General features: G+C 39.8%; 2 protein-coding genes across 2 annotated transcripts; both read left to right on the forward strand.

The window, feature by feature from the left end:
- The first annotated feature begins 1,376 nt into the window (after positions 1–1,376).
- Positions 1,377–6,296, forward strand: LOC309709249 (kelch-like protein 10). Its single transcript, XM_082537806.1, has 5 exons — positions 1,377–1,633; positions 2,660–3,143; positions 3,712–4,326; positions 5,048–5,197; positions 5,923–6,296. Exons 1-5 carry the CDS (start codon positions 1,485–1,487, stop codon positions 6,274–6,276), a joined length of 1,752 nt encoding a protein of 583 aa, XP_082393932.1. The 5' UTR covers positions 1,377–1,484; the 3' UTR covers positions 6,277–6,296.
- A 3,934-nt stretch (positions 6,297–10,230) lies between these two features.
- Positions 10,231–15,131, forward strand: LOC309707942 (kelch-like protein 10). Its single transcript, XM_082535543.1, has 5 exons — positions 10,231–10,487; positions 11,494–11,977; positions 12,546–13,160; positions 13,883–14,032; positions 14,758–15,131. The coding sequence occupies exons 1-5, from the start codon at positions 10,339–10,341 to the stop codon at positions 15,109–15,111; spliced, it is 1,752 nt and encodes a 583-aa protein (XP_082391669.1). The 5' UTR covers positions 10,231–10,338; the 3' UTR covers positions 15,112–15,131.
- The last annotated feature ends 211 nt before the right edge of the window (positions 15,132–15,342 follow it).

Consider the following 15,342-nt stretch of genomic DNA (forward strand, 5'->3'; position numbering starts at 1 on the left):
TTTTCTAAAATATTTTGTTATATTAATTATGTTTCTCTTTCTTTGAGTTACCTGGGTTTGGGTGGTGGCTGTTTTCTGTCTGGGCAAATATCGTGGCTGACAACTCTGGGAACAAAATGCCTGCTCAGCAGGACCAACCATGGGCTTACCAGGAGCAGGGGTGTTTTAGGTTTAGTTAGGTTATTCTGTGCTTAGTTAATATTAGTGTGTGTTTTTGTTTCCCCCCTATTGTGTGTAAATGGTTTGGCCAAATCATTATAAAAGCTACCCTCATGTGTCTTTGTAATTCGGTCAGTTTGTGAGTTAAGTTGTGTCTCACTTTGTTGGTTTAAGTTTCTGGAAATTACTTTTCCAGCACCTTATTGCAGTAAACCAACGTGTAGACAGTGATTTGCAAAGCTGTTCATAGGAACAACCTCCCTCCATGGTGGTCTAATCTTTATTCTGATGCTGAATTGACTGATTTATGAATTTACTGTAAACATTTCTTACATTTTTCTTATTGCAAGCAGAAGGCTGTCCTGGGATTGTTCCTGCTGCTCCACTTTATTTTACAAAGACTCTAAATCAAACTCTTTCCATTATAATTTTCTAATTTTGGGATGATGTTTTCATACACACCTCTACATCTACATCAAACCAGGCTTGTCACATCCAACCTGCTTTTAGTCTTATATATATATTTTGTCTTATATCTTTGAGCAATTGTTCAACAGCAGATCTGCTACGCGTGTGCAGTCTGTGCTCAGGCAGGTGACTGCTTGCACCTGTCTGAGGTAACACTGTCAAGCACCGTCATTATAGCAGTCTTGTACGATATATACAGTACATATATTATAGTGTTGGTCTATAAATTTTTTCTAGAACACAAACCTGTTTTTTGTTTGTTTATTTGTTTGTTTTTTACTACTCTAGTACATCAGTAAAGTGCAGGAGCACATTTTTCCTCATGGATAAAAGTCTAATACAATCCGAGAAAACAGCTTAGCCATGAATCATGCTATGTATCATATCTGTGTTTGGCACTGCCATGTATTTTTAGACTCATATTTTTAATAACAAATACTTTAGGTTGTGTAGTAGGGAAAATACCGGGGCAATAATGAAAAGTACACAAAAAAGTGTGGCAATGAGCTTGCATGCATAAAAACTAAATGTGATATTGTAGTCCATAAGTTGACCTCTGTGAAGCAAACATACAAAATGCTGTGTGCTATCTGTGAGGCTCATTTGCAATACATTAAAACCAAATCAAAACAAAGCTGTTAAGCAATGAAAGGTTCATTTTTAAAAAAACGTAGATTTAGATTTGAAAACAATTCTATGGGGTGACTGTTGCCAAGTCATTTTGATGTCATAAGCTTCCATTCCATAATGTCACAGTTAGGTTTGATTTGGTGCTCAGAACACTTTAAGACAAACTGTATTGGATTGTAAGACAAACTTCAGACAAAAAAATAAGAAAAGCAGTCACAAAACTCAAGATGAGGGAAGAACAGCCTCCATACAAGTCGAGCTCGGTGTATAATGAACTCCGTTTTGAGGGAAAATTTTGTGATGCAATCATCAAAGTGGAGGATGTTGAATTTCCGGTCCACAAGATAATCCTGTGTAACTGCACCCCGTACTTCAGGTGAGTTGCTTACCTGATAATGGGGAGGAATGATTACCGATTTATACCCCAGGAAAATGTATTTCATGGTCTTAGTCTGTGAAACAGTGCCAACAAAAAGGAATCATGGAGCTTTTGTGATAAAAAGACAGTCACAGTCAACTGACAGATATACCCAAAACATAACGCAAACATTTGCACTTGGTGATTGCATGAACTAAATTCAGACTGTGTTGAGCTGAAGTTTCATTTATGTGTTTTATTAAGTTACATTAAAATCTTATCAAGTGTTATCCACACAGTAAAACACACCAGATTTACTAATACTAAAAAGGTTGAATGCTATTATGCAGTTATATGCTGTGCAAAAGTTTTGAGTTTTGAGTTGCCTCTCGTGTCGTTATGTTTTGCTTTGAAGTAGATGATTTTTTAAAGGTACACTTGAACAATAGTTGTCAGAGGCTTTCAAAGGTTTTGATTGGACATTTTTCACCCTTTTCGGTCCAGTCATTGTACCTGACCATTTTCAGAGGAATGCTTTTGTTTTGTTTTTGTTTGTTTGTTTATTTGTTTGTTAAGCCATTTAATGTTGACCTATGAAAAAGGAAACAGGCTGAGATATGCCAAATTACACGATAACTAGACTGAAGATCAGTGGAAATAGGCCTTATGGAGTTGACTTAAACATTTGTCATAGAGGTACAACACTGAGTGTCTCGAATCAGCTGTAAAACATGGTGGAGGCTCTGTCACTGCATTTTGTTTGGCAATAGCTTCATATACATACTGCCAGTGTAATAAATCCAACACTCAAGCTCACTAAACATGTACAAACTCTGTTTTGGAGTTATATCCTCTACAGCAATATGGACTAGACATGAAAAGACTATCACAATAATCACATAGTAACACATGCAATCAGGCGATCATTTCCATTCCAGTCAATTGATTTTATATATTTATCCTACTTGTGCTTGACATGGTTTATTATCTTGTTGCTTCCACACCTTTTAAAATTCTCTGCTCTGTGTCCATCTCTACCCTCAGAGCTCTCTTCACCTCTTGGAGCGACCCAGACAAACAGGTCTTCAACATACCTGGCTTGTCTCCTGAGATGATGGCACTCATCATTGACTTTGCATACACTGGCAGTGTTTCTGTAACGGAGGAAAACGCAGTGGAACTTCTCATGGCAGCTGATCAACTCAATGTAATGGACATTGTAAAAATCTGCAGTGACTTCGTGGGGGAGCAACTCTGCGCAGAGAACTGTGTTGGCATTTGGCAGTTCACAAAAGTACACTTATCACCCGAACTACGTGCCAAGGCCTTCCACTACATCATCAGTAACTTTGAGCAGGTGGTTCTTCAGGAGGAGTTCCTGCAGCTAACTGTGGAGGAACTTGGTGATATTCTTGAAAGAGATGACCTCAATGTACAGTGTGAGAGCACTGCGTACGAAGCACTTATAAAGTGGATTAGCCATGTGCCTGCAGAACGGGAACAACACCTCATCGCTCTGTTGTCTAAGGTGTATAAACTTCCATTACTACATTTAGTTTCGACTTAAATCTTCAGCATTTGAGTCATATATTGAGTCAATCCATCTGGGTATAAGGATGCTTTAATCGCTCGAGATGTTGGTCTTTTCAGCTGTAGCCAAACCACATTTAAGCAATTCTCTTCAAGATCATTAAAACTGTATCAGAAAGCTTCACACATATTATAGAATAAATTGTATTTATTTAGTGTAGTTGCTAGGCCTATGACTAAAAACTGTCCGTAACAAGTACAACCATTCTCCCCTGTTTGTGTTCCTCAGCTTTATTTTAGTTTATGTCATTTGTTTTTTATATAAAGTTAAACTTAACACATTAGATTTAAGATTTATCTTCATCAGAACTGTACAAAGGACTTTTGTCTATGTTGACAAAAAGGCTAATGGTGTCTCACTTTGGTCTCCCTCTTGCTAGCAATAAGAAAATGAAATAACACTACGAGCATTATCCTAAAGAAGCTGGAGTTGACTAAAACTGATATAGTTCAAATTCAATGTTTCCATTGTCTAAGTCCTATTGTCTTCTGTCATGTCTCTGTAGGTCCGACTGGGACTGGTGACTTTAGACTACCTAAGGGACAATGTGCGGCTCAATCAGTTGGTGCGGACCAGTTCTGACCGTCTGTCCATGATAAAGGCTGCCATTATATTACCACAAAATATGACCAACAGACCCTATGTGTTTCGCCTCTGTCCCCATCTTGCTCGTCCCCGCCTGCCTCATTCCGTCCTGCTGGCCATTGGGGGATGGAGTGACCGTAATCCAACTAACGCCATTGAGGCCTATGATTACCGGGCTGAATGCTGGGTAAACGTAACAAACAACCTGGAGCATCCTCGTGCCTATCATGGAGTCGCCTTCCTCAACGGGTACGTCTACTCCATTGGTGGCTTCGACAGGGTGGAGCATTTCAACAGCGTCCGTAGGTTTGACCTGACCACTCGCACCTGGAATGAGGTGGCACCCATGTACTGCCGCCGCTGCTATGTGAGCGTGACTGTGTTGAACGGGTTCATCTATGCCATGGGAGGCTACGACGGGCATGTACGACTCAGCAGTGCAGAGCGCTATCAACCTGAAACCAACCAGTGGAGTCTTATTGCATCCATGCATGGACAGAGGAGCGATGCCAGCTGCACAACACTTCACAGCCGGGTGGGTAAAGTAAAAGAGCAGGAGAGAAATAGAGTAGGGTCTCAGGCACACAGGCCTAGAGACCTGTCAGCAACCTTTTGGTAACAACCAGTTGCTAGTGAAAAATATGTATTCCTCGGCTGGTTAGGGAGTGGTTGTATGAAAGACACTGACTTCTACAAATAGTTTGTGAGTGTTTGCAGACAAGTCAGAGTATTCCATGCAAACCTCTGGTGTGCTCAACAGTCTGCTAATGACCAAAGCAAACACAAGGAGGTTTGTGGTGCAACACCTTTCTTCAATTTCACACTAGTGACACCATCAACCTCCAGCTACCACTTGCCAACCAGTCAGGGGATACACATTTTTTACAGTGAAGCGAGGTGCAAGATACCTCACAAACTGGTTTCTAAGCTAGAGTGATGAAGGCCTAAATTGAACAAAACTACACATTTAAAACTACCTGTATGCCCGTAATAGTGATGATAAGGAAAACAAAAGTCATTAAAAGAATTAGCTTTTTTTATTTTTGAAAGGCAGGGACTAAATGTCTAAATGTCAGTCTGTATCAGAAGAATTTATAGTGTTCATTGTTATGTTGATCATGTAAAAGAAAAAGATTTTCAAAAAACTTTTAAGTTCACAGAATGTAATAGCATGCAAGTAGGGAAAAACATCAACTCTTAAAAAGTTGAAATATATACTAATGTCAGGTTTTTTTGTTTTTTTTCTTTGTCTTCAGATTTACATTTGTGGTGGATTCAATGGGAACGAGTGTCTGCAGACAGCTGAATGTTACAACCCAGAGACCGACCAGTGGACGATGATCAGTCCCATGAACAGCCGCCGCAATGGGATAGGTGTCATTGCATATGCGGATCATGTCTTTGCAGTAAGACCAGAAAGTAGTGCTGACACTCACGTAACATACAAGTCACATCTGTAATGTGCCTTGATCAGCAAGGCTGACAGATTTGGCAGTTTTGCTAACTTTGTTTTGTATTCATCAATAATCAGATTCCTATCCTGACCACAGGTTCAGAGAAGGCATTCTCACTCATTAATTTAACTGATTAGTGATGTTTCTGCTGCATGTATTTTTTCATTTCATGATTTGAATTTGCTCCATTCCCAAAATGATTTCACTGATGATTTCACATTTCCTCATCATTCCACTAGGGGAAATATGTTAGAGACAATTTCAAAATCATCCTCCAACACCTTTTGAAAAATAAGCCAAGTGATTAGCACTCATTCTCTTGGGACAGTATGTATTTTAGCTGTAAATTTGTCTTGCTAGTTGCCTTAAACCCACTGATTTAGTTGATTTGCTGCTATACCCTTTGGTAAAAAGCAAAGATTGTGTAGTCTCACCTTCGGAGACATACTTCTATATTTAGCTAGCTACTCTTGAAGATTTATTTTCTATTTACACTGTCTCTATTCAAAAATGAAAAAATTATTATCAGCAGAATGCAGTGACCTTATCCTGATGCTGACCTGCTGAAGAAAGGACTGAAACTCGAAGCTCCTTTTTGAAATAAAGGCAAAAGAGCTGTGAAGACAACTGAAAACATAAATACTTCACAATCATTTCACCCATGCATTTACTTTTAGGTTGGTGGCTTTGATGGAAACAGACGTCTGCGCACCGCTGAGGCTTACAACCCGCAAACCAATACGTGGAACCTCGTGTCCTCTATGTTGACCCGCCGCAGCAACTTTGGCATTGCGGTAATCAATGATCGCCTCTTTGCTGTCGGGGGCTTCAACGGCTTCACCACCACTTTCAACGTTGAGTACTACGACGCTTCAACCAACCGGTGGTTTAAAGCATGTGACATGGGGATTTTCCGCAGTGCCCTGAGCTGCTGTGTGGTGTCCGGACATCCCAACCTGTCTGATTACACCATTCCTCGTGACAGCCTGACATGTTTAAATGTGCCAGAAGAAGCAGCGGAGTCCACGTAACACCTTTAAAATGCAATACTGCCATGTGTCAACATCTGGGACTCCAACATGAAGGACTGAAATAAATCTTTAGAACATCAAACCGCTGGTGAACTGGACATTTTTTTGTAGATATTTCAAAAACTTTAAGTGTGTGCGTGAGGAGACCGTGCACTGCAGATACTGGGTTTCATCAAGAGAACGCCATTGCAACAATAACAAATTTAAAAGAATTTTTCATTCCCTGCAAGGTATGGCTGCTGAGTAGAACGGACATGCACAAAGGGTGACCAGATCACAATAAGTCACATGTGGGACTTTTCCAAGTCCTCCTAGGTAAACACAACAAGAATAAAGGGAAGCTTTTACTCTCCCTTCTTAAGTCAGCTGGGGTTCTGTCTAGTAACAGACTTTACACTTGAGTAGGAATGTATCCACGGGTCATTTTTGAGCAATTTCTGACAATTTTTGAATCTTTAACAAATATTACACACATATACTGTGTTGCTTAACACCATCTTTTCTCTTGTGTGAAACAGAAAAATAACTCTATTTCTCAGTGTGTATTTAATGTGCTTTGTGGTATTTTCCACTATATTACATAGAATTATATATTTGTTTATGATAAAAAAAGCATGACCTTCATATTTACTAAGGAAAATCCGGTCTTTATGTGTTCAGGGAGGTTGCTGTGATCTGCTCTCAGATCCGCTATCCACTGAGCATTGCTGTTATGGGTTGCGTCTTTCTCCCACATGCTCTTCCAGTATTGCTCCGTCTCCAGCCTTGGTGGTACTGTTCTCATATTGTTCCCCTGACACTGAGAGTACACCTTGGATTGTTCTGTGGAGAACAGCTGGCTTATTCTCCTGCCTTCGATCTCTCTGGTGTACCTCTTCAAGCGACTGGCCAAGGCTTTGAGTTGTTGCTTGGCAGTTTCCAAGACCTCAGGTATGGACGGCTTGCTGTACTTCTTAGGCATCTTCTTTGTCACTGTGATGGCATCAGCCACACATGGGTAAATCAGTCCATTTTTTCACTTTATTAGTTTGCTTTGCAGTTTTCTTCATTAATATAATTCATTAATCATTTGGGTAAACCTAACACTGGTATTATGAGGCGCGCACATAGTAACATTGTGTGGTTTTTCTAAAATATTTTGTTATATTAATTATGTTTCTCTTTCTTTGAGTTACCTGGGTTTGGGTGGTGGCTGTTTTCTGTCTGGGCAAATATCGTGGCTGACAACTCTGGGAACAAAATGCCTGCTCAGCAGGACCAACCATGGGCTTACCAGGAGCAGGGGTGTTTTAGGTTTAGTTAGGTTATTCTGTGCTTAGTTAATATTAGTGTGTGTTTTTGTTTCCCCCCTATTGTGTGTAAATGGTTTGGCCAAATCATTATAAAAGCTACCCTCATGTGTCTTTGTAATTCGGTCAGTTTGTGAGTTAAGTTGTGTCTCACTTTGTTGGTTTAAGTTTCTGGAAATTACTTTTCGCAGAGTTATATTTAGTTGACCTCTTTTATGGGCCTGCTAATTATGATTTTGAATTTTGTCATTTTTGAACTTTTTGAGGGTTAAAATAAAGAAAACCCTTTTTGAAGATATTTTTTGCCTGTGTCCTCTATGTTTTGGCTGCTTGGTCCCTCACAGTCATACCATTCTGCAGCTCAGATAGTTGGCTAACCTCTCTCCGTGCTACCTTGAGGGTACTGCTCCTTGCGACTATTCAACTTGTAGCCAAGCATCTCACTGATCACTGCTGCCGTGTTGTAGATCAGCTTGTTAGTCTCGGAAATGGTGGCGGTATCGTCTATAGTGCTGTATTCACATGTTCTAGTAGATCCTCTGAGGGTACTTCACGTACATGTTCATTAGTCGTTAATAAATAGTGACATGTTTTACATTTTAAAATAAGGCTCCCATTGATAGTTGCAGATATTTATAATGCACTGATAAAATACAATATTATATGTTTAAAATATATCTTTACAAATGCCTATTGTGCTTACAAGGTAGTAACTTAGTCTGAAATGTTTAATATAGCAACTCTAGATGAAATATATAAGTGAATAGATCTCTATTTGGCAATAAACTGGTCAGGTTTTTCTCTTTCTTCTCTCTTTCTTTAATGCGTAACATTTATTAATGGTTTATAAAGTGTTTGAAGCTTAATTAATAACATAGCTATAAACGATTTATTAGCCATCTATAAGGGGAGTCTTATATCCCCCTATCCCACATTTGGGACAGGGGGAAAAAGCATAAAATGCTGTGCAGTCCCCCTACCTGCACAACATGAAGGTTGAAGCAACACCAACACAGCACCTTATTGCAGTAAACCAACGTGTAGACAGTGATTTGCAAAGCTGTTCATAGGAACAACCTCCCTCCATGGTGGTCTAATCTTTATTCTGATGCTGAATTGACTGATTTATGAATTTACTGTAAACATTTCTTACATTTTTCTTATTGCAAGCAGAAGGCTGTCCTGGGATTGTTCCTGCTGCTCCACTTTATTTTACAAAGACTCTAAATCAAACTCTTTCCATTATAATTTTCTAATTTTGGGATGATGTTTTCATACACACCTCTACATCTACATCAAACCAGGCTTGTCACATCCAACCTGCTTTTAGTCTTATATATATTTTTTAGTCTTATATCTTTGAGCAATTGTTCAACAGCAGATCTGCTATGCGTGTGCAGTCTGTGCTCAGGCAGGTGACTGCTTGCACCTGTCTGAGGTAACACTGTCAAGCACCGTCATTATAGCAGTCTTGTACAATATATACATGTTAGGATGCCTGGGTCGTTGACCCAGGGTTTTTGAGTTTACGATATTATTTATACTGTCTAGTTTTTGGTTTCTTTGAGTTCTGTCTTATGGCTTATGTCTCTGTCTTCTTTTGTTGCTCTGTCTCCCCTATCACCTGCATCCACTTGTCTAGTTCGCGTCTATGTGTATCTTAAGTTCCTATATCCCCTTGTTCAGTCAGTGTTTGTGTCTGCCCTGTTCGCACGTCTCTGTTCCCTTTGTAGTGCCTGCATATGAGTCTGTGTCTTTGTTCAGTCTGTGTTATGTGTTTCCTGTTTTACTTTGAAAGTCCATGTCTGATGTTAATGTGTCGGGTTTTGCTTCCTCTTGTCTCGTTAGGCCTGATTTGCCCCAGCTGTGTTTCCCTCCTGTTACCCATTCCCTGATTGCTCCCTCTGTGTATTTAAGCCCAGTGTTTCTCTGTGTCTGTGTTGCGATCTACCGTTTACTTTGCTGTGTGTTTTGCCCATCCACCGGTGTAAGTTTATTTTGAGTTTTTTTTTCTAGTTATATGATGTTTGTGTTCAGCACTAAAGCTGTTTTGGTTTAAGTTCTGTCTCCGGAGTCTGCACCTTGGGTCCTATTCCTGTCTGCACACAGCCACACCTAACAATACAGTACATATATTATAGTGTTGGTCTATAAAATTTTTCTAGAACACAAACCTGTTTTTTGTTTGTTTATTTGTTTGTTTTTTACTACTCTAGTACATCAGTAAAGTGCAGGAGCACATTTTTCCTCATGGATAAAAGTCTAATACAATCCGAGAAAACAGCTTAGCCATGAATCATATCTGTGTTTGGCACTGCCATGTATTTTTAGACTCATATTTTTAATAACAAATACTTTAGGTTGTGTAGTAGGGAAAATACCGGGGCAATAATGAAATGTACACAAAAAAGTGTGGCAATGAGCTTGCATGCATAAAAACTAAATGTGATATTGTAGTCCATAAGTTGACCTCTGTGAAGCAAACATACAAAATGCTGTGTGCTATCTGTGAGGCTCATTTGCAATACATTAAAACCAAATCAAAACAAAGCTTTTAAGCAATGAAAGGTTCATTTTTAAAAAAACGTAGATTTAGATTTGAAAACAATTCTATGGGGTGACTGTTGCCAAGTCATTTTGATGTCATAAGCTTCCATTCCATAATGTCACAGTTAGGTTTGATTTGGTGCTCAGAACACTTTAAGACAAACTGTATTGGATTGTAAGACAAACTTCAGACAAAAAAATAAGAAAAGCAGTCACAAAACTCAAGATGAGGGAAGAACAGCCTCCATACAAGTCGAGCTCGGTGTATAATGAACTCCGTTTTGAGGGAAAATTTTGTGATGCAATCATCAAAGTGGAGGATGTTGAATTTCCGGTCCACAAGATAATCCTGTGTAACTGCACCCCGTACTTCAGGTGAGTTGCTTACCTGATAATGGGGAGGAATGATTACCGATTTATGTAATTCATGGTCTTAGTCTGTGAAACAGTGCCAACAAAAAGGAATCATGGAGCTTTTGTGATAAAAAGACAGTCACAGTCAACTGACAGATATACCCAAAACATAACGCAAACATTTGCACTTGGTGATTGCATGAACTAAATTCAGACTGTGTTGAGCTGAAGTTTCATTTATGTGTTTTATTAAGTTACATTAATATCTTATCAAGTGTTATCCACACAGTAAAACACACCAGATTTACTAATACTAAAAAGGTTGAATGCTATTATGCAGTTATATGCTGTGCAAAAGTTTTGAGTTGCCTCTCGTGTCGTTATGTTTTGCTTTGAAGTAGATGATTTTTTAAAGGTACACTTGAACAATAGTTGTCAGAGGCTTTCAAAGGTTTTGATTGGACATTTTTCACCCTTTTCGGTCCAGTCATTGTACCTGACCATTTTCAGAGGAATGCTTTCGTTTTGTTTTTGTTTGTTTGTTTATTTGTTTGTTAAGCCATTTAATGTTGACCTATGAAAAAGGAAACAGGCTGAGATATGCCAAATTACACGATAACTAGACTGAAGATCAGTGGAAACAGGCCTTATGGAGTTGACTTAAACATTTGTCATAGAGGTACAACACTGAGTGTCTAGAATCAGCTGTAAAACAAGGTGGAGGCTCTGTCACTGCATTTTGTTTGGCAATAGCTTCATATACATACTGCCAGTGTAATAAATCCAACACTCAAGCTCACTAAACATGTACAAACTCTGTTTTGGAGTTATATCCTCTACAGCAATATGGACTAGACATGAAAAGACTATCACAATAATCACATAGTAACACATGCAATCAGGCGATCATTTCCATTCCAGTCAATTGATTTTATATATTTATCCTACTTGTGCTTGACATGGTTTATTATCTTGTTGCTTCCACACCTTTTAAAATTCTCTGCTCTGTGTCCATCTCTACCCTCAGAGCTCTCTTCACCTCTTGGAGCGACCCAGACAAACAGGTCTTCAACATACCTGGCTTGTCTCCTGAGATGATGGCACTCATCATTGACTTTGCATACACTGGCAGTGTTTCTGTAACGGAGGAAAACGCAGTGGAACTTCTCATGGCAGCTGATCAACTCAATGTAATGGACATTGTAAAAATCTGCAGTGACTTCGTGGGGGAGCAACTCTGCGCAGAGAACTGTGTTGGCATTTGGCAGTTCACAAAAGTACACTTATCACCCGAACTACGTGCCAAGGCCTTCCACTACATCATCAGTAACTTTGAGCAGGTGGTTCTTCAGGAGGAGTTCCTGCAGCTAACTGTGGAGGAACTTGGTGATATTCTTGAAAGAGATGACCTCAATGTACAGTGTGAGAGCACTGCGTACGAAGCACTTATAAAGTGGATTAGCCATGTGCCTGCAGAACGGGAACAACACCTCATCGCTCTGTTGTCTAAGGTGTATAAACTTCCATTACTACATTTAGTTTCGACTTAAATCTTCAGCATTTAAGTCATAGATTGAGTCAATCCATCTGGGTATAAGGATGCTTTAATCGCTCGAGATGTTGGTCTTTTCAGCTGTAGCCAAACCACATTTAAGCAATTCTCTTCAAGATCATTAAAACTGTATCAGAAAGCTTCACACATATTATAGAATAAATTGTATTTATTTAGTGTAGTTGCTAGGCCTATGACTAAAAACTGTCCGTAACAAGTACAACCATTCTCCCCTGTTTGTGTTCCTCAGCTTTATTTTAGTTTATGTCATTTGTTTTTTATATAAAGTTAAACTTAACACATTAGATTTAAGATTTATCTTCATCAGAACTGTACAAAGGACTTTTGTCTATGTTGACAAAAAGGCTAATGGTGTCTCACTTTGGTCTCCCTCTTGCTAGCAATAAGAAAATGAAATAACACTACGAGCATTATCCTAAAGAAGCTTGAGTTGACTAAAACTGATATAGTTCAAATTCAATGTTTCCATTGTCTAAGTCCTATTGTCTTCTGTCATGTCTCTGTAGGTCCGACTGGGACTGGTGACTTTAGACTACCTAAGGGACAATGTGCGGCTCAATCAGTTGGTGCGGACCAGTTCTGACCGTCTGTCCATGATAAAGGCTGCCATTATATTACCACAAAATATGACCAACAGACCCTATGTGTTTTGCCTCTGTCCCCATCTTGCTCGTCCCCGCCTGCCTCATTCCGTCCTGCTGGCCATTGGGGGATGGAGTGACCGTAATCCAACTAACGCCATTGAGGCCTATGATTACCGGGCTGAATGCTGGGTAAACGTAACAAACAACCTGGAGCATCCTCGTGCCTATCATGGAGCCGCCTTCCTCAACGGGTACATCTACTCCATTGGTGGCTTCGACAGGGTGGAGCATTTCAACAGCGTCCGTAGGTTTGACCTGACCACTCGCACCTGGAATGAGGTGGCACCCATGTACTGCCGCCGCTGCTATGTGAGCGTGACTGTGTTGAACGGGTTCATCTATGCCATGGGAGGCTACGACGGGCATGTACGACTCAGCAGTGCAGAGCGCTATCAACCTGAAACCAACCAGTGGAGTCTTATTGCATCCATGCATGAACAGAGGAGCGATGCCAGCTGCACAACACTTCATAGCCGGGTGGGTAAAGTAAAAGAGCAGGAGAGAAATAGAGTAGGGTCTCAGGCACACAGGCCTAGAGACCTGTCAGCAACCTTTTGGTAACAACCAGTTGCTAGTGAAAAATATGTATTCCTCGGCTGGTTAGGGAGTGGTTGTAAGAAAGACACTGACTTCTACAAATAGTTTGTGAGTGTTTGCAGACAAGTCAGAGTATTCCATGCAAACCTCTGGTGTGCTCAACAGTCTGCTAATGACCAAAGCAAACACAAGGAGGTTTGTGGTGCAACACCTTTCTTCAATTTCACACTAGTGACACCATCAACCTCCAGCTACCACTTGCCAACCAGTCAGGGGATACACATTTTTTACAGTGAAGCGAGGTGCAAGGTACCTCACAAACTGGTTTCTAAACTAGAGTGACGAAGGCCTAAATTGAACAAAACTACACCTGTAAAACTACCTGTATGCCCATAATAGTGATGATAAGGAAAACAAAAGTCATTAAAAGAATTAGCTTTTTTTATTTTTGAAAGGCAGGGACTACATGTCTAAATGTCAGTCTGTATCAGAAGAATTTATAGTGTTCATTGTTATGTTGATCATGTAAAAGAAAAAGATTTTCAAAAAACTTTTAAGTTCACAGAATGTAATAGCATGCAAGTAGGGAAAAACATCAACTCTTAAAAAGTTGAAATATATACTAATGTCAGGTTTTTTTTGTTTTTTTTCTTTGTCTTCAGATTTACATTTGTGGTGGATTCAATGGGAACGAGTGTCTGCAGACAGCTGAATGTTACAACCCAGAGACCGACCAGTGGACGATGATCAGTCCCATGAACAGCCGCCGCAGTGGGATAGGTGTCATTGCATATGCGGATCATGTCTTTGCAGTAAGACCAGAAAGTAGTGCTGACACTTACGTAACATACAAGTCACATCTGTAATGTGCCTTGATCAGCAAGGCTGACAGATTTGGCAGTTTTGCTAACTTTGTTTTGTATTCATCAATAATCAGATTCCTATCCTGACCACAGGTTCAGAGAAGGCATTCTCACTCATTAATTTAACTGATTAGTGATGTTTCTGCTGCATGTATTTTTTCATTTCATGATTTGAATTTGCTCCATTCCCAAAATGATTTCACTGATGATTTCACATTTCCTCATCATTCCACTAGGGGAAATATGTTAGAGACAATTTCAAAATTATCCTCCAACACCTTTTGAAAAATAAGCCAAGTGATTAGCACTCATTCTCTTGGGACAGTACGTATTTTAGCTGTAAATTTGTCTTGCTAGTTGCCTTAAACCCACTGATTTAGTTGATTTGCTGCTATACCCTTTGGTAAAAAGCAAAGATTGTGTAGTCTCACCTTTGGAGACATACTTCTTTATTTAGCTAGCTACTCTTGAAGATTTATTTTCTATTTACACTGTCTCTATTCAAAAATGAAAAAATTATTATCAGCAGAATGCAGTGACCTTATCCTGGTGCTGACCTGCTGAAGAAAGGACTGAAACTCGAAGCTCCTTTTTGAAATAAAGGCAAAAGAGCTGTGAAGACAACTGAAAACATAAATACTTCACAATCATTTCACCCATGCATTTACTTTTAGGTTGGTGGCTTTGATGGAAACAGACGTCTGCGCACCGCTGAGGCTTACAACCCGCAAACCAATACGTGGAACCTCGTGTCCTCTATGTTGACCCGCCGCAGCAACTTTGGCATTGAGGTAATCAATAATCGCCTCTTTGCTGTCGGGGGCTTCAACGGCTTCACCACCACTTTCAACGTTGAGTACTACGACGCTTCAACCAACCGGTGGTTTAAAGCATGTGACATGGGGATTTTCCGCAGTGCCCTGAGCTGCTGTGTGGTGTCCGGACATCCCAACCTGTCTGATTACACCATTCCTCGTGACAGCCTGACATGTTTAAATGTGCCAGAAGAAGCAGCGGAGTCCACGTAACACCTTTAAAATGCAATACTGCCATGTGTCAACATCTGGGACTCCAACATGAAGGACTGAAATAAATCTTTAGAACATCAAACCGCTGGTGAACTGGACATTTTTTTGTAGATATTTCAAAAACTTTAAGTGTGTATGTGAGGAGACCGTGCACTGCAGATACTGGGTTTCATCAAGAGAACGCCATTGCAACAATAACAAATTTAAAAGAATTTTTCATTCCCTGCAAGG

Source organism: Aulonocara stuartgranti, assembly GCF_965226115.1.
Source record: "Aulonocara stuartgranti genome assembly, chromosome: 6".
NCBI lineage: Eukaryota > Metazoa > Chordata > Actinopteri > Cichliformes > Cichlidae > Aulonocara > Aulonocara stuartgranti.